This window comes from Poecilia mexicana, unplaced genomic scaffold (genome assembly GCF_051168715.1).
Source record: "Poecilia mexicana isolate PSO_F unplaced genomic scaffold, ASM5116871v1 scaffold_5, whole genome shotgun sequence".
In the NCBI taxonomy this organism is placed as follows: domain Eukaryota; kingdom Metazoa; phylum Chordata; class Actinopteri; order Cyprinodontiformes; family Poeciliidae; genus Poecilia; species Poecilia mexicana.
The window spans coordinates 28,692,206-28,710,128 of NW_028263374.1; the positions used below are offsets into that span (position 1 = coordinate 28,692,206).

At 38.4% G+C, this 17,923-nt stretch overlaps 1 protein-coding gene across 3 annotated transcripts in view; it reads left to right on the plus strand.

Moving 5' to 3' along the window:
* The window catches only part of chd6 (chromodomain helicase DNA binding protein 6), a 67,842-nt gene that overhangs the window by 21,525 nt on the left and 28,394 nt on the right, over positions 1-17,923 (plus strand). For 2 of the 3 annotated variants that reach the window (XM_088005864.1, XM_088005865.1), the window contains exons 4-23: positions 1,429-1,543; positions 4,039-4,192; positions 5,047-5,196; positions 5,388-5,453; positions 5,583-5,641; positions 7,494-7,611; positions 8,135-8,434; positions 9,281-9,402; positions 9,485-9,728; positions 10,319-10,495; positions 10,588-10,731; positions 10,818-10,916; positions 12,005-12,161; positions 12,231-12,441; positions 13,209-13,404; positions 13,925-14,089; positions 15,563-15,742; positions 15,835-15,945; positions 16,530-16,732; positions 16,832-16,912. In XM_088005864.1, the coding sequence (XP_087861990.1) occupies positions 1,429-1,543; positions 4,039-4,192; positions 5,047-5,196; positions 5,388-5,453; positions 5,583-5,641; positions 7,494-7,611; positions 8,135-8,434; positions 9,281-9,402; positions 9,485-9,728; positions 10,319-10,495; positions 10,588-10,731; positions 10,818-10,916; positions 12,005-12,161; positions 12,231-12,441; positions 13,209-13,404; positions 13,925-14,089; positions 15,563-15,742; positions 15,835-15,945; positions 16,530-16,732; positions 16,832-16,912 (3,052 nt within the window). The remainder of the gene's footprint in view (positions 1-1,428; positions 1,544-4,038; positions 4,193-5,046; positions 5,197-5,387; positions 5,454-5,582; positions 5,642-7,493; positions 7,612-8,134; positions 8,435-9,280; positions 9,403-9,484; positions 9,729-10,318; positions 10,496-10,587; positions 10,732-10,817; positions 10,917-12,004; positions 12,162-12,230; positions 12,442-13,208; positions 13,405-13,924; positions 14,090-15,562; positions 15,743-15,834; positions 15,946-16,529; positions 16,733-16,831; positions 16,913-17,923) is intronic. The other variant, XM_088005866.1, reaches the window with a different exon arrangement.

The following is a 17,923-nucleotide window of genomic DNA, read 5'->3' on the forward strand; positions in this document are numbered from 1 at the left end:
ACGATAAATCAATAATGTATAATCATCTGGTAGAATAATCAAAAATTTCACTGAACTTTGATCCAGAACTTCAAAGCATTCTGGGAGATGTAGGCATAGGAAAGGCCTTAGCCGCTCAACCTCTCACTGCTAACTAAGCTAGGTTGATGGAATCGGCTAACTCACTAATCCTTTCGTTACCTAGCAACTCATTCATTCTTTGGTTACCTAGCAACAACTGTGTGGAGGGAAAACTGTGGATAAAATGGGAAAGGTCACGGCAACGGTTTGGCAGTATTTCAGATATTTAAAACAAAAAAACACAGGTCAACAATTATCAACATCTACTGACATGAAATTCTTATAACGTAATTAACAGATATAATATTCAACAATTTCCACTGAACTGTGATCGAGGTCAGCAAAGCATTCTGGGAGACGTAGGCAAAGGAAAGACTTTAGCTGCTCATCTTCTCATGACTAGCTAAGCTATGTTGGTGGCATCAACTCTCCCACTCTGGTTGCCTAGCAACAACCTGCTGAGTAACTTGCGCAGCAGCAGTTTCAGGTTTTGCCACTGTGCCTCATAACTGACTAAAACTAAAGAACATCGTGGAGAGAAAACTGTGGATGAAACGGGAACGGTCCCGCCACCAGTCTGACAGTATTCCAGGTATTTATTGTAGATAAAAAACTAATCGACTGATATGAAACGCCTACATCGTCATACGTTTTTCAGTTTTGTGCAGGTTCTTGAAATCCTTGAAAGTGTTTGAATTTCAATTTTTGAAGTTTTTAAGGTTTGGAAAGTGCTTGATTCCTGTGTAAAATCCTTAAAAGTGATTCATATTCAAAGTTCTCAGGTTAGCAATAAATTTCTATCTAATGTTTGATTTAAAGCTTAAATTTGGAAAACATTATTAACAGTTGAAACCAGATATTTTCATACATTGTCTCAAGTTAAACTTGTCTGACCTTTTCTTGTTTTTGTTTAGTCAGAATAACCAAAATTATTTATTTCTGCTAATTAGCAGAAAACTTAGCAAGAACATTTTTTAGAATTTTTTTTGGTAACTTTTATAGCAAGGAAGGTCATTTACCTTACCTTACCTTACCTTACCGTTTACCTTAACATGAAATGTTTGGACTGTTTCAATGTAATGAATGTTTATTATTCCTAATATCTCAATGACTTATTGAAACAATGTTACTGAAATTGGGGAATTTCTTGCTAAGTTAATGTTGTGAGAGATATTTCAAAACATATTTCATTTTATTTTACTTTACCTAGAATGTAGGATACGATCAAATGTTTTAAATTGGCGACATGCTCCTCAAACGCAGCTAATTCAGAATTGGAAATTCAAATTACAGCACCTCCATGTCTAAAAACAGATTTTATTGGACTAACGACTGTCCCAACCGTCTTCCTGTTTTCCACTTTTGCAGCAGGGCCTCAAGTAAACAACAGCCAGGCCGCCCAGATCCACGGGAAGAGTCATGGCCAGGCCAACAGCAAGTCTGCAGCCCCCACGGCGCCAAAGCAGAGGGGCCGCAAACCCAAGTAAGAACAACCACAAGCTCGGAAAAGCAGAATCAAGCTGTATGACTCAAATAACCAATATAGGGCACAACTAGGAAGGTTGGTTTCAGGTGCTTCCAGGATTTAAGAGCGAAGCTGGTGACACATGGCGCATTTATAGTTCACTCTGCTGCACCTCGCTTTCATTTACATCTAGTTAAAAACAAATTACCTTAAATAAGACAGGTCGTAGTGAGCCTGTCAAAATAAGTAGTAGGTCAATGAATCGCACGATAAATTAAAATGAGCATGATGATTAAAAACTCCTGCTCTTTTTGAAGCTCCACCTCCAGGACGTCATAACAGCATGGCTCCTCTGTTAACCCTTTAACAGCGCCTTTACCAGCGTTTCACTGAGAAGCAGCTCCTATAATGAGCTCAGCTGATACGCAGTTCAAACAGGTGTTTGCTAATTGCTGATGGCTAGTCTGAAGGAGCTGAGTGGGGGAGGAGCTGCACCTCGAAGGCGGGGCTAGGTCCACCCAGGGAATTTGCACAATTCAATGGTTGCCATGGAGATTAAAGGATTTCTCAAACATAAATGAAAGAATGAAAGCAACACTCCAGGTATGTTTTTGATGACAGAATAACATGATGTAAAAGTTTATTTTTACATGATTCTACCCCCTTAAGAGAGCAATATTCAGTGTGTGAAACCTAAAGTCGCTACAAAAAGCCACAAACATTGACAGTTTCTGCTATGCCTGATTGTAATGCAGCAGTCTTCCAACCAATCCCAACATTCACAGTCTTAAATTTCATTCAAAGTGGCTTAAAAGTCTTAAATTTGACTTGCTAAAACCTGCAGTTACCCTTTTATTAGAATCTTCACTGGTACTGAAAATACCAAACTTTAAGTCCATTTTCTTCCCTCAAAAAAGTGTTATTGACAGAGCTTAGGTGTGGTGCATTCAGTGATCATAAAAGAATCAGATTTCTGAGTTTTTCCTGTCACCAGCCTAATTTCTTGACTTTAAATGAAACTTAAAGGAGCCAAACTCCTGAGCAGAACCTATCCTGCCTAAAATCGTGAACTGGGTCTGGATGTAGATGCAGATTTTACAGCAGGTAAATAAAACTGCTTACAACATCATTAAACTCATCAGAGACTATTATGGTCTGTCTTTAGAGCGCCTGAAAGATCCTAAAAGATGCAACCAACCCGGATCCGACCGGTTCAGCCAGCTGCTGCCTGCTAACAGATTTAGGAGCTGTTTGTTTCCTCAGACCACAGAAACTAATATTTGTACAACTTCATAATTAAGTTTTACACCTTGGAATTTGAAAGTGTCGTCTCTTTAACAACCTATGATCATGATTTGACTAATCTTGTCAGGGTCAGAGAGGAAGGTTCAAGCATGAAAGAGAAACGAAGGAAAAATAAAGGAATGAAAGCAAAACAAACCTCAGAGAATAAAGTGAAGAGATCTGGCCACCAGGTCACGTCTGCATTGTTAACAATAATCAGCACAACTTTGCTGCTACATTTAGTGACATTTCACACACAAAAATTATATCAGTAAGCAGAGTGCAAATTCTTAAACGTCTTAAATTCAGGCTTTAAAAGTCTTAAATTGATCCATCTAAAATTAAGACTTTAAAATGTTTTAAATGTATTTTAAAAATGTAGGTTGGCCTTAAATATGGTCTTTAAATTGATCTTAAATTTTATTGTGGTAGGACTATTTGAACTCATACGTAGTTTTTCTTGCGAAACTTTTATGTCAGGCAAAATTGAGTTATGACTGTGACTTGAGACGGTCGGTAGCTAGCTGCTAATATACTCCTGTTAGCTAGCTTGCTAACTAGCTTTTTTTGTGTCCATCACAGGTAATAAGTGTAAATGTATTATCACTTCTGTTGCCAACTCAACAGAAGTGAGTAAATACATGTATTTACATGTAAATACATGTATTTACATGTTTATTTTATTTTAAATTTCATTTGAGGTAACTCTGCTTTTTGGAAATAACTTAATGTTTTTTGGGAAAGGAGCCGTTTTAGAAACCTCCGGAATTTAACAAGCCGTTACCTAGTAACCGCCAGCCAGGCTCAGCCCGTTACCTAGCAACCCAGCAAAGTTCCAGAACATGTTTAAAAAAGCATAGGTGCTTTTATTTTTATAACATTTAAATTAAATTTAAATTTTAAGAATTACTTGCATACCAAAACAAATCCAAAAAATTCAAACTCAGTGCAGAACTGGATGGTTTATAACTGAATAATTACCCTCCAGCCCAACTATAATAACATACTGTTTCATTTTGAGTTAGGGTTAAGGTAACGTAAGGTAATGTAATTTTATTTATGTAGCACATTTTCAGCAACAAGTCAAATCAAAGTTAGCTGAAAATGCTCAGAGTGGTGAGTCTTGCTTCTTTCTCATTCCAGCTTCTGAACTGAAAACAAAGCTAAATATTTAGATTTACATTCTCATTTAACTTTCTGATTGTGACACAATGCTGCTGTTCCTTCAGAGACCCAGGTGCGGCGCCGCTGGAGAAGAAGAAGAAAGGGAAGAGGAGAAACCAGGAGCTGGCCGTCCAGGAGGGGGCGGAGAGCGACGACACCACCTCAACGTCAGCGCTCAACATGGGAGGTGACGACAGCCAGGACCCGCTGGACAACGCTGTGAGTTCAGGAGGAATACACAAATAACCGTTACACAACAAAAACGCAGAAAGTAAAACTAAACCATAAACTTTAAATAAAAGTATCCCAAAGCCAAGTTTTATGACTTTTAGTAACCTGTTTCCAGTGTTGGTCAAGTTGCTTGGAAATACTAAATTGGTTACTAATAGAGTGGTCTCAATAAGCAATTAATCAAGTAATCGCATGATAAATTAAAATGAGCTTGATCATTTCCATTTGTGTCATTTAGTGTTTTTCCCTTTTTTTTTTTTTTTTAACCAAAAACTGGATAATAAACATCTTCAGTCTGGTGCTTTTTTTCAATTAGGCCTTTTAGTCGAATTGCCCCAGAATTTATTGTGATAAACTGTAATATTGTTGTTTTTAGACCATTTTCAAGTAATATAATGGTAATGGTGCTATAATGCCAGAACATTTTATACTGAAAGATTAATAAACTTAGAATCCTATTGAACATTTAACTCTGGAAGTGGAAGACATTTTAAATATCCAAAATAAATAAAACAACAAAGAAAATGATTTATGAACAAAAAAGCACCAAACTAAAGACTTTAGTTGTCCAGTTTTTGGTAAAAAGAGACAAAAGAGAAAAATAATAAATCATGCAAATGGAAACCATTGAGCTTATTTTAATTTATTGTGCAGTTAATTGATTTAAAGCTTTTTGCAACATACTTACATTTTTTGAAGGACAGTTTTGTTTACATTTTATTTGTTGTTTTGCTTATTTATCCCTACTTATGACCCAGGAACCTTTAAAAGTCTGAAGGAACTGTTTCCAGTAAGTGTTTTTGAAATAGTTTTGTTTGTTTTGTCCTCGGCCCGCTCTGCAGAAGCGGCGTTCGGGTCGACAGGTCAAAAGGAGGAAGTACAACGAAGACTTGGACTTCAAGGTGGTGGACGACGACGGAGAGACGATCGCCGTTCTGGGAGCCGGACGCATCTCGGCGCTCAACGCTACGGCTCTGGCATGGCAGGCAGAAGTAAGACACCCCTCAGATTTCTGGTCCGATCCGGAAAAATCTGCCTGGAAAAAAACTAAAAGATTCATCCTGGTTTTGGGTTTTAATGGTTTAAATGTTCTGGGAATTTCTAGTTGTTTTCTGCAGTTTATTTTATGGTTCTGCCTTGTTCCTGCCGTTTGAATGCAGATTTTCTTGTTTCCGTGTCTCAGGAACCTCCAGAGGACGAGGCCAACATCATCGAGAAAATCCTGGCTGTCAGAAAAATGAAGAAAGAGGTAAAAAAAAGAAAAAAAAAATATATATACCTTTACTTAAAATCCTGAATACATCCAGATTTTTAATTACTTTTATTTCAGAAATAATGTTGATTGATTTTCCTGAGAATGTTTAATTTGTCTCTTTAGGCTTCATCAGAGGACCAAACGGAGGACATGGAGGAGTTTTATGTCAAATACAGAAATTTGTGAGTCTCTTTATAGACAAATATCCTGATTTATGGTTTATCTTCTGTTTCTGCTTCTGCTGACTTAATTTACTGCACTCTATTAAGACAGTATTAAAAGCCCATGTTTAAGGATATTTAACTATATTCCAGTGGAGCTTTGCTCACATGTTTGTGTCTTTGTGTAAGTTTATTTTTGCTTTAAATTTGAGAAAATCCAAAATAAATCCAAACTTCTTCAGATTCAATAAATATTCAAATATTTGTTTAACGATTTAACCCAGAAACAAAGGAAATACCAGTTAAAATTATTCTTAAAAGGACATGACATTCATGAATATCAAACACTAATCCAGTTGTGTGCAAAGTGCGGCCCGTGGGCCGTTTGCGGCCCTTGAAGTGATATTTTGCGGCCCTCAATAATTGTACAGGTAAAATGAAAACATTTAGCAAAGAAACATCTTTTGAATAAAATAAATTAAAAGGTGTCCCTCAATTATCTTTAACTTTACAGATTACGTAGCAAAAAGTTTGAAAATGGCCGCACTGATTATAAACTTTATTCTGCTAATGCTAAAGCACTAAGCCAACACACCATTTAGTGGAAGCTAATGCTAAAGCACAAAATTCAACCATGAAGCGAAAGTAGCAGATGTAGTACAGCTAAATGTTTTCATTAGCGCCAAACGCTATTAGCTCTGCTGTTGGTGTAATTGTGGCCACCATTGTGAATATGTTTGAGTTTAGCTGCAGTCATTAGTTGAATTTGAGGGATTGGACAAATCAAAGCGAGTCCCGAGTTTTTCCTGACAAAATTCATAAAAAAGTAAAAATTTCAAGCTGTTTTCATGTGGATATTCTATGTCTGCCTGGAACCTTAAAGACCTGAACTGAGCTCCGTTAAATCTCCTTCGTCAATCATTTTTATTTGACTTTTGCCCGCTAACAGCAGCTCGTGTTTAGAAATGCTGCGTTGTGGTTTTTGGGGGCTGCTATTCCCAGGCAGCAGTTATTATCCGTTCAGGAACGTTTTAGCTCCCGAAGCCAGAGTGTCTCCGGAGACGCCCCTGTACGCAGTTATTCTGTTTTCTGTAATTCATTCTCCCAGGATGATGAATAAAACATAACCGGATGGATTCGAACTTTACATTTTCCTCCACTTTGTTAGGAATAATTTATTTGTGCATCATAAAGTTGCAGGACAACTGTTTTTGTAAAATCTTTATTATTCGCAATGAAGACTGGTTATCTTTATTGGCGTTCGTTTATGGGTGAAGTGATGCAAATTAATCTAGCTGTAGTTACAGATGATGCTTTTCCAATGCATTTATGGTTTGAGACATTTTTCCGTCTGACTTAATTTTTTATTTTATTTACAAACTTTATTCCTCATCTGAGTGCCTGCATGAAAAACGTGTGAATTAATAAAAACAAGTTTATCCAACCTGTCCACCCAACCGTCCAGATTAAGCTCCGTTTGCTTCATGGTCCAAATTAAAAAGGGGAATAGAGACTGAAAAAAATCTCACTTTAACCTCAGAATCCTGACTTTATTTTAATCAAAATCAAAATTCTGACATTTTTCTCAGAATTCAGATTTTTTTAAAAGTCAAAATTCTGACTTTTAAAAATTAAAATTCTGACTTTTCAGGATTATGTCTTTTCTCTGAATTGTGATTTAAATTTTTCTGAGATCAAAAGTTGTATTTCTGAGAAAAAGGTCAGATTTTTAAAATTTTTTTAAATCCTCTTCTGTAAGTTTCTGCCATTAATTTATAATGAACTTTACTGGTTTTGTGTCCAAATGGAGAAAAACTCAGTGGAAGCTGCATGACTTAAATCATCGTTTTGTTTTTATTTTTTATGCTTGTAGTTCCTACCTGCACTGCAAATGGGCCACTTTGGAAGAGCTGGAGAAAGATCCCAGAATCCACCAGAAGATCAAACGTTTCAGGACCAAACAGGCTCAGATGAAGCACCTGTTCACTGAGGTGAAACTTCCTGATTAGTCGATTGTTGAATTTATCGTTGACTGGTTTAGTAATCAATTAATCATTAGCTGGACTATACAGACTCTAAAAAGTCAGAACAACACACTCAGAGCAGGAATTAAGGCAAAAACTGTACAAATCATGAAAAGATGAAAAGTCTTACTAATCTGTTGTAACCAGATTTAGCTCCACTTTGTTCAAATTCTGTAAAATCAATCTCCTCTTTATTTTCAGTTGTTAATACAAAATGATCAACAGAAAATCCCTGCAATGTGTCGATGTTAAGCAGAAAGGTCTGAGCTGTTTGATGTTTAAGCTACAAATGACTGTTTATTAAAGGAATGCTGTTATTGCATTTGTTATTTAAAATATCAATTTAATTATTTAACTGCATTTTAAATCAAAGTGCCAAATATCAATAATTTTCCAAATAATCAATTAATCATCAGAATAATCGATTGAGAATATTTGATCACTGAGCTAATCGTTTTCTGCTTCGTTCATCTCCGTTTTCCCCCTTCAGCCCGACGATGACATATTCAACCCAGACTACGTGGAGGTCGACCGCATCCTGGAGGTGGCCGTTACCACGGATACGGAGACGGGCGAGGTACGTTCCCAGACAGGCGGTTTTATTTCCTGGAGGCTGTTGAGGGCGGCGACGCAGCATGTGCTTCTGCTGCAGGAGGTGACCCACTACCTGGTGAAGTGGTGCAGCCTGTCGTACGAGGAGGCGACCTGGGAGCTGCAGGAGGACCTGGACCCGGAGAAGATCCGGGAGTTCGAGGAGATCCAGAAGCGTCCGGCGGACCTCAGACACATGGTGAGAGGAACGGAGATTTAAAGGAACGACGATCAAGTCCGGACAGCGTGAATATTATCAGCACAGCCATACTTTACTTATATTTTGCTTGTACAAGCAAAATATAAGTAAAGTGCAGAAATTAGTACAAAATATATCTATGAAAAAATAAGTAAAAATAAAGAGTAAAGTGATAAATATAAAAAGACATAAATGAAAAATATTACAATACAGCATAATTATTAAAAGAATTAATAATAAAACTTCTACCCATAAGAAGCATAAATAAAAACTTGTATTCAAAATAAAAAACATTTAATTAATAAATAGTGAATAATTAAAAACCTTCTTGTAATCGGCCCATAAAATGTAATAAATGAATTAAAAATCATTGAAACTTCCCCTTAGTCAAACCATTTAATATGGTAAATAAATTAATAAATAAAAATAAATAGATAAAATAAAAAACTTCCCCTTATTTTTACCATCAGATATAATAAATAAATCAATAAAAATAAATAAATCAATAAGCAAATAAAAACTTGTCCTTAATCAGTCCATTTAATATGGTAAATATAATAATAAAAATACATAAATAAATTAAAATGTCTCTATGACAAATAGATAAAAATAAATTAATAAATAAGTAAAAAAATAAATGTTCTCTTAATCGGCCCATAAAATATGATAAACAAAATAGATAAATTAATTGAAAGATAGAATAATGGAAAATATTAATACAAAATAAAAATATCAATATGTGATAAAATAACTGTTTCTTGTATAAATGTGTAAAATTAAAGTTAATTTAATGTTTTATTTTGTTATTAATCTTGAAAAGATTATTTTTAATCCTTCGTCTGGCAGGAACGCCCAGCTCCAGATAAATGGCAGAAGCTGGAGCGCTCCAGAGATTACCGGAACGGAAACCAGCTCAGAGAATACCAGCTGGAGGGGATGAACTGGTTGATGTTCAACTGGTACAACAGGTGAGCGCCCAGACAGACCCACCGGGAAGCCATTTCCTGTTTCCGTCCTCCTCCCTCCCGCTCACCTTCTGCTCGTTTTCAGGAAAAACTGCATCCTGGCAGATGAAATGGGTTTGGGGAAGACGATCCAGTCGATCACGTTCCTGTACGAAATCTTCAACATGGGCATCCGCGGGCCGTTCCTCATCATCGCCCCGCTGTCCACCATCACCAACTGGGAGCGGGAGTTTCGCACCTGGACGCACATGAACGTCATCGTGTACCACGGCTCGCAGATCAGCCGCCAGATGATCCTGCAGTACGAGATGTTCTACCGAGACCAGCAGGTGGGAAACCAGGAGGTGAAAGGTCACCTGTGCCTCTGTGGCGTCCAGAAATTCATCTAGCTTAAACGAAAGCCATTAAATGTCACGGGACTTTTCAATCGGGCAGTAGTTTGAGTCGAACGCAGATGGTTGAGGCTAGCGGCTAATTATTGGCTTATTAGTTAGGCTACCAGTTAGGCTACAAGATTGTTTTGCTACATTAGTAGCCAGTTAGGTGGCTGTGGTATTTGCTCCATAGCCAGTTAGCTAGTTTAGCCAGTTTGATAAATTTGCCAAGTGGCTAAACTAGCAAACGTTTGTCTTCATCATTGGCCTTAAAACTTTTTAATAAAGTTAACTTTAAACACATTACAACCGAGTGTTAATAGAGGCGGAAATGATGAAAAACACGACGGGAAGTTTTTTAATGACTAATCGCGTGAGCAAAAATCTTCATGTGTGATTTTAATTGCATTTCTTATTTAATGACAATTGTGTTTTTTCCACATTAGTGCAGTACCACCAGCAGTGGCATCGCAGCTTCTGATGACAAAACATTTATCTTAATGGTGTTTAAAGTCTTAAACTTGATCCGCGCTCCTCTGCTGCAGGGCAACACGATCTCGGGCGGGCTGAAGTTCCACGGCCTGATCACCACCTTCGAGATGATCATGGCCGACTGCCCGGAGCTGAAGAAGCTGCAGTGGCGCTGCGTTGTGATCGACGAGGCCCACCGCCTCAAGAACAGGAACTGCAAGCTGCTGGAGGGACTGAAGCTCATGAACCTGGTCAGCCTCCATCTGCACGTGCTCAGTAGCGTCTCCGACTGCTCCGGCAGAGACGCGTGTTGTGAAACATGTTGTGGTCCGCTTCCTGACAGGAACACAAGGTGCTTCTGACTGGGACACCGCTGCAGAACTCGGTGGAGGAGCTGTTCAGTCTGCTGAACTTCCTGGAGCCACAGCAGTTTCCCTCAGAGAGCTCCTTCCTGGAGGAGTTCGGAGACCTGAAGACGGATGAGCAGGTGGGTCCGGTCAGCTCTGGGCCGGCACCGAGGACGCCAGGACGACGTCAACGTTTGTGTTTTATTTCCTCTCTGCTCCTTGACAGGTGAAGAAACTTCAGTCCATTTTAAAACCAATGATGCTGAGGAGACTGAAGGACGATGTGGAGAAAAATCTGGCGCCTAAAGAGGAAACCATCATCGAGGTTCGACTCTGTCTGCATCCGGTTAAACAAACTGAACTATTAGCACAAACCTAGCATCTGCCTTAAAAAGTCTTAAATCCATGTATCTAACATTAAGGCTGCATAATGTCTTAAATTAAAATGTAAGAAATGTAAGTTGGCTGTAGAATTTGTCATGGAGGACTGTTTCATCTGTTTTTTTTCTGTAGTGCATCTAATTACATTCTGTGACTCAAACAGTTGAGGCTAACGCTAACTAGCTGCTAATACACCCCTCTTAGCTACGCAGCTCTTTTGCAAGATGAGAAGTAAATTTCTGCCAAAGTTCCAATAAATTTTGAGATTGAGCTGAGAAATTTTTAAGACAGAAACAAGAAAATTTTTGAGTTTGAAAAGTTGGAAATTTGAGAGAAAACATTTTCAGAATAACCTCATAAAATCAAAAAAGTCAAAAATTTTAAATTTTTAGAAAGTTTCTCGGCTTCAAAAATTATAAATGTTATAAATGTGAAACTCAGAAATTTCCAAGTTTTTTTCTAGACAATTTCTTAGATAAATCTATAAATTTCCAAGTTTAATCTAAGAAAAAACAAAGAAAATTCTGATTTAGAAAAGTTTAAAATTTGTAAGAAAAAACATGGAAATTTTGACACTAATCAGAAAATTTCTAGGAGGCAGGAAAATTTTTGAGATTCAAAAGTCTAAAATGTTCAACTTGTGAAACTCAGAAATGTCCAAGTTTTTTCAAAGTGTTTTCTCACAAATGTACAACTTTTGGAGCTCAGAAATGTTGCTGTTTTTTATACAAATTATTTGACTCTTCAGACTCAGAAATGTTAGTTATTTTTTCGAGACAATTTCTAAGTTTAATCTTAGAAAAAACAAAGAAATACGAGAGTTTGAAAAGTTGAAACTTTGCTAGAAAAAAACAAAACATTTGTAGTATAATCTCAGAAAAAACAAGGATTTTCAAAAGCCTAGAACTTTTTTATGGCTCCACATCCTGATTGGTACATTTTTGTTGCAAAGTCGTGGAGTTTCTACTGAGAAAAAGTTTGAAAGTCTTCTCCTTATTTTGGTCATTTCAGAGTTTTTTTGTGTGTGTCCAGGTGGAGCTGACGAACATCCAGAAGAAATACTACCGGGCCATCCTGGAGAAGAACTTCTCCTTCCTGTCTAAAGGAGCAAACCAACACAACATGCCGAACCTCATCAACACCATGATGGAGCTCCGAAAGTGCTGCAACCACCCGTACCTCATCACAGGTAGCGCCTCGTTTCTGGACAAAACGTCGTTCAGATCTACGCCGTTTTTATTCAAACCATTTCTTTCAGGCGCGGAGGAGAAGATTCTGGAAAGCTTCAAGAAGAGCCACAGCCCAGAGGCGCCGGACTTCCAGCTGCAGGCAATGATCCAGGCGGCCGGGAAGCTGGTTCTGATCGACAAGCTGCTGCCCAAGCTGCTGTCGGGGGGCCACAAGGTGCTGATCTTCTCCCAGATGGTCCGCTGCCTGGACATCCTGGAGGACTACCTCATCCAGAGGCGGTGAGCTGGACCGTCACAGGCAGACTGATTAACAGCCCTGTCCAAATTAATCAATAAATCACATGATAAATAATTAAACACACTCAATAGTTCCCATGATTTATCATTTTCTCTCTTTCTACTAAAAACTGGATGATAAAAGTTCAGTCTGGTGCTTTGGTCTCAATTAGGGCTTTTATTTTGAAGGATAGCTTGCTTACAGACACTTCCAAATTTATTGTATTTGTTGTTTTGTTTATTTATTTTGGATATTTAAAATGTCTTCCAGTGTTAAATGTTCACTAGAATTCAAACTTTATTAATATCAAGCCATAACAATTAAACATCCATATTGAAAATAAAATAAAGCTCAATATATGTGGGGGAAAGAATAGTTTTTTTAATGAGTTTGTTTTTATGTGGAGTTTAGTTTTTATTTATTTTGAATATAAACACATAAAATAAAAATGGAGTTATAAAATAAGTGGAATATGTAAAGTAGCTTCACAAAATAAAAGAATAAACAGTGAAATAAAAAGATATAAATCTTGAAATAAATAAATAAAATTGGGATCGACAGAAAAACTTCTCACAATATTTATTATTAGAAAGTTTATATTTTATGGGGGCATTTATTTATTTGATTTGAGTTAGAATATTGATTGATTATTAATGACAGATTATTTTTAATTTTAATAATTAAACAATGATTTCTTCTACAGTGCAGTGTAGAAGGTAATAACTGCTACTGTTCCTTCTCATCTGCTCGCTGCTTCTGGTGCGTTCAGCTACACGTACGAACGCATCGACGGCCGAGTGCGGGGGAACCTGCGGCAGGCGGCCATCGACCGGTTCTGCAAGCCCGACTCGGACCGCTTCGTGTTCCTGCTCTGCACCCGGGCCGGAGGCCTGGGAATCAACCTGACGGCCGCCGACACCTGCATCATCTTCGACTCGGACTGGAACCCGCAGAACGACCTGCAGGTGGGTCAGCGAGCCTGGAGACACGGACCGGACCAGACTGGGTCAGCCTGACTGGACTGGACTGGACTGAACTGGACTGGACCGGGTCAGCCTGGACAGGACTGGACTGGACCGGCTCAGACTGGACTGGACTGGCTCAGACTGGACTGGACTGGACTGGACCGGGTCAGCCTGGACAGGACTGGACTGGACTGGCTCAGACTGGACTGGACTGGACCGGACTGGACCGGCTCAGACTGGACTGGACTGGACTGGCTCAGACTGGACTGGACTGGACTGGCTCAGGCTGGACCGGACCGGACTGGACCAGGTTAGACTGGACTGGACTGGCTTATACTGGACTGGACCGGACCGGACTGGGTCAGACCAGACCAGACCGGCTGAATCTGGGCAGTCAGAAGCCCTTTATTAAACCAGCTTAGTTTTTAAATTGGTCCATTCAATTAAACCACATTCTTCTTACCTTTCTGAAGAAACCAATGTTGATTTGACGGCTTTTTTTTATGTTTCTTTATTTCAGGCTCAGGCTCGATGCCATCGGATCGGACAGAGCAAAGCGGTGAAAGTCTACAGACTGATCACCAGAAACTCGTACGAGAGGGAAATGTTCGACAAGGCCAGCCTGAAGCTGGGTTTGGACAAAGCCGTTCTTCAGGACATCAACCGCAAAGGAAGCCTCAACGGGGTGAGAGTCTGAATTAACAAAAAACAGGAAGAAAAGCTCAGGGTTCGTACGGGTTTGGAAAGTGCTTGATTTCTGCAAAAAATCCCTGAAATTGCTTGATATTCAAACTACACAGTTTTGTAATAAAGTGCCATTAATATTTGTTTGAAAACCTAAATTTAGAAAACAGTATTTACAGCTGAAACCAAATAATTTTATATAACTAAGAAAAATAAATTTTTTCCTCACAAGCTACTTTTCCATTAACCGTAAAATCACTTAAAATAGAATGATAATAAATTTGTTTAACCGAAACGCAACAATTAAAAGAAAACCTAGTTTTTTCATACAATAGTTGTGCGCTGGGATAAAGTTTTTGTCATATCAGAAACACTTTTATCTGCATCACACAGCTCGTGTGATCATCAACCAGATGTTCCTACTGAAGGCGACAACAGGAAGTTGTTGTAGGATGACGGCGCTTTTTTTGTACGTTGTGGTTTAGTATTTGATTTGTAGCGGTAAAACTAGCTGACCAAATGTTCTGGTGTTCCATTTTTTGTTGCTAGGTAACGGGGCTGTTCATGGCTGCCGTTGCTAGGTAACGGGGCTGGGCATGGCTGCCGTTGCTAGGTAACGGGGCTGGGCATGGCTGCCGTTGCTAGGTAACGGGGCTGGGCATGGCTGCCGTTGCTAGGTAACGGGGCTGGGCATGGCTGTCGTTGCTAGGTAACCGGGCTTGGCATGGCTGCCGTTGCTAGGTAACAGCACAATACCCATAGAATGTGACTTGGGCTGGTTTTTAGAAGCAGGTGAAACCCAAATGGAAGAACAAAAATGTGTAAAAAGTGAGTTTTGCATAAAAGACCCCCTTTGAATTAGACGAAATGTTTCTTGTTTTAGATTGTTTAGAATTAACAACAATTATTTTTATTGTGAAAGAAAACCTCAGTTTTTTAGAATGTTTTTTGTAACTTTGTCTGTATACCTTAATTCAGCATTTCATTCGAGCAGGCAGGATATTTTACGGTAACATGATTTGTTTGGATTGTTTCTATGTGATGAATATTTATTATTCCTAATGGCTCAGTAACTTATTGATCTGAGTAGCTGAAATAAAGGTTGACTTGTATTTCATAAGTTAAACAACATTATTTAAATTGAGGATTTTTAAATTAAATGTGTTTTTTTTTCTCGCATCAGTCGGGTGTGTAGGATATGAGAGATATTTCAAAACATAAAATTTAGTTATATTTGAGTTTAACTTGTCGCTGCTGTTGAATATAAAATACTGTCACAAAACGTTATTTTACATACTATTATTTTTATATACTAGTAACATATGACATGGTATCATATTGAGTTGAGACCAGTTTTTAGTTTTTTTTTTAAATTTATTTTAGCCTCCAAAGCGTGGTGCTGTCAGACCTTGAAAACTTACCTTGAAAATGCTTGAGAAGTTCTTGAATTTCAGTGTTTTGTTTGGTGCTGCAGGTGCAGCAGCTTTCTAAGCTGGAAGTGGAGGATTTGTTGAAGAAGGGAGCATACGGCGCGCTGATGGACGAGGAAGACGAAGGCTCCAAGTTCTGTGAGGAAGACATCGATCAGATCCTGCAGAGGCGAACGCAGACCATCACCATCCAGTCTGAAGGGAAAGGCTCCACGTTTGCAAAGGTCCAACACATCAAATGTTTCTGCTAAAATCATGAATTCTGCTTATAAAACTGTTTTTAAGATTTTCTTTTTTTTTGTTTCTTCTTCTTCAGGCCAGCTTTGTGTCGTCCGGCAACAGAACGGACATTTCTTTAGACGATCCAAACTTCTGGCAGAAATGGGCAAAAATCGCTGAGGTGGAAATCGACTCCAGATCAGAGAAGGTATGATATCTCTAAAACGTTTATATCCTGTGTAAAGCAAAACAAATTCAGACAAGTGTCAAAAAAATCCTAATTATTATATATCCGTCCATCGAACTGTATATTTGTCCTTTTCTTACATCTATGCGTTCATACGTCCGGCAGTACTTCCATCCTTTAGTTCAGCCATTCCTACATTTTTACATCTAACTCTCCTTAAAGGTGACTTATTATGCTTCCTTGAAAAGGAAGGTTTTTGAATTGGCTCCTTTTCCAGAAACCAGAAACCTTAACTTGTTGTCAAAAAACATCTTTTTTTTTTTTTTTTTAAGCGTTCAGCTGTTTTTTAGAAACAGTTGAAACACAAATGTAAGAATCTAAATGTGCAAAATATGAATTTTACATAATAGTCTCTGTTTTTCCGACACTGCAGGGATATTGGCCATAAATTTATGGTGAACTTTTGTATTTATGCTTTAAAATTTAATCAATAAAAAACAACCGTATCCTCAGGAAGTTTTAGTCTGACTAAATCTGGACTTTTGAGCTGCAAGTCTTGTTCCAACCCAGAGTTCTTCACTTTTCTTCCTCCTCTGGCCGCCCAGGAGTCCCTGGTGATCGACACGCCGCGCGTCAGGAAACAAACACGCCACTATAACTCCTTCGAGGACGACGAGCTGATGGAGTTTTCCGAGCTGGACAGCGACTCGGAGGAGCGGCCGTGCCGGACCCGTCGCCTTGGCGACCGCACCAGGCGGTACCTCCGCGCCGAGTGCTTCAGGGTCGAGAAGAATCTCCTGATCTTCGGGTACGACGTCCACATTCTCCCAATTCTTCATGCTGATGCTTCAGACCGTGTGAGATCTGCAGCGGTGTGTCTGTTGTTTATCTGAATCTTGGTTTCCAGTTGGGGTCGCTGGAAGGACATCCTGAACCACGGCCGGTTTAAATGGCACCTGGCGGAGAGAGACATGGAGGTGATCTGTCGGTAAGAAAAGCTCCGAAACCGCTTGGGATCCTTCAAAGTGCTTGAATTTCAATGACGTGTTTTCACGGTTTGGAAAGAGCTTGATTTCTTTATAAAGTCCTTGAAAGTGTTTGATATTTACACTGTACAATTTTGTACTAATGTGTAATCTAATGTTTGATTAAAAGCCTAAATTCAGAAAACATTATTTACAGTTGAAACCAGATATTTTCATACAACTAAGAAAAAGACAGATTTTTGTCACTGAGTTAAATCAGAGTAAACTCCTCTTGTTCTAGGTCAGTTAGAATTACCAAAATTATTAATAATTGATAAATGACAGAACATTTGCCAGAACATTTTTTTAGAGATTTATTTTCTTTGATATTGTGTTTTAGCATTTGATTTGGTCAGCAGTAAAACCAGCTGCCCAAACTTCTGGAGTTCCACTTTGGTTGCTAGGTAACAGGCTGAGCTTGGCTGGGGTTGCTAGGTAACGGGCTGAGCTTGGCTGGGGTTGCTAGGTAACAGGCTGAGCTTGGCTGGGGTTGCTAGGTAACGGGCTGAGCTTGGCTGGGGTTGCTAGGTAACGGACTGAGCTTGGCTGGGGTTGCTAGGTAACGGCACAGTGCCCATAGAATGTGATTGTTTTTACAAACATTTGAAACCCAAATGGGTTATTTTATTTCAGTTATTTTTATTTGTTACTTTTATTTGCTAAATGAAAGAAAATCTAAGTTTTTTAGACATTTTTTTTGCAACTTTCTTGATATATTGTCATATATTTGATATATTTAATTTGAGCAGAAAAGTAATTTCCCTTAACACAATTTGTAATGAATATTTATTATTACTAGTGACTTAATGATCATGTTATATTCTGTAAGTTAAACATTGTTGAAACAGGAATGTTTTTTTGTTTTGTTTATATTTTAGTTTAACTTGTCCCTGTTGGTGAATGTAGAATACCATCACAGAAAATAATTGCGGTAATAACAAATAGTGTGTTTTCTTTGTTCATTTGCATAGTTT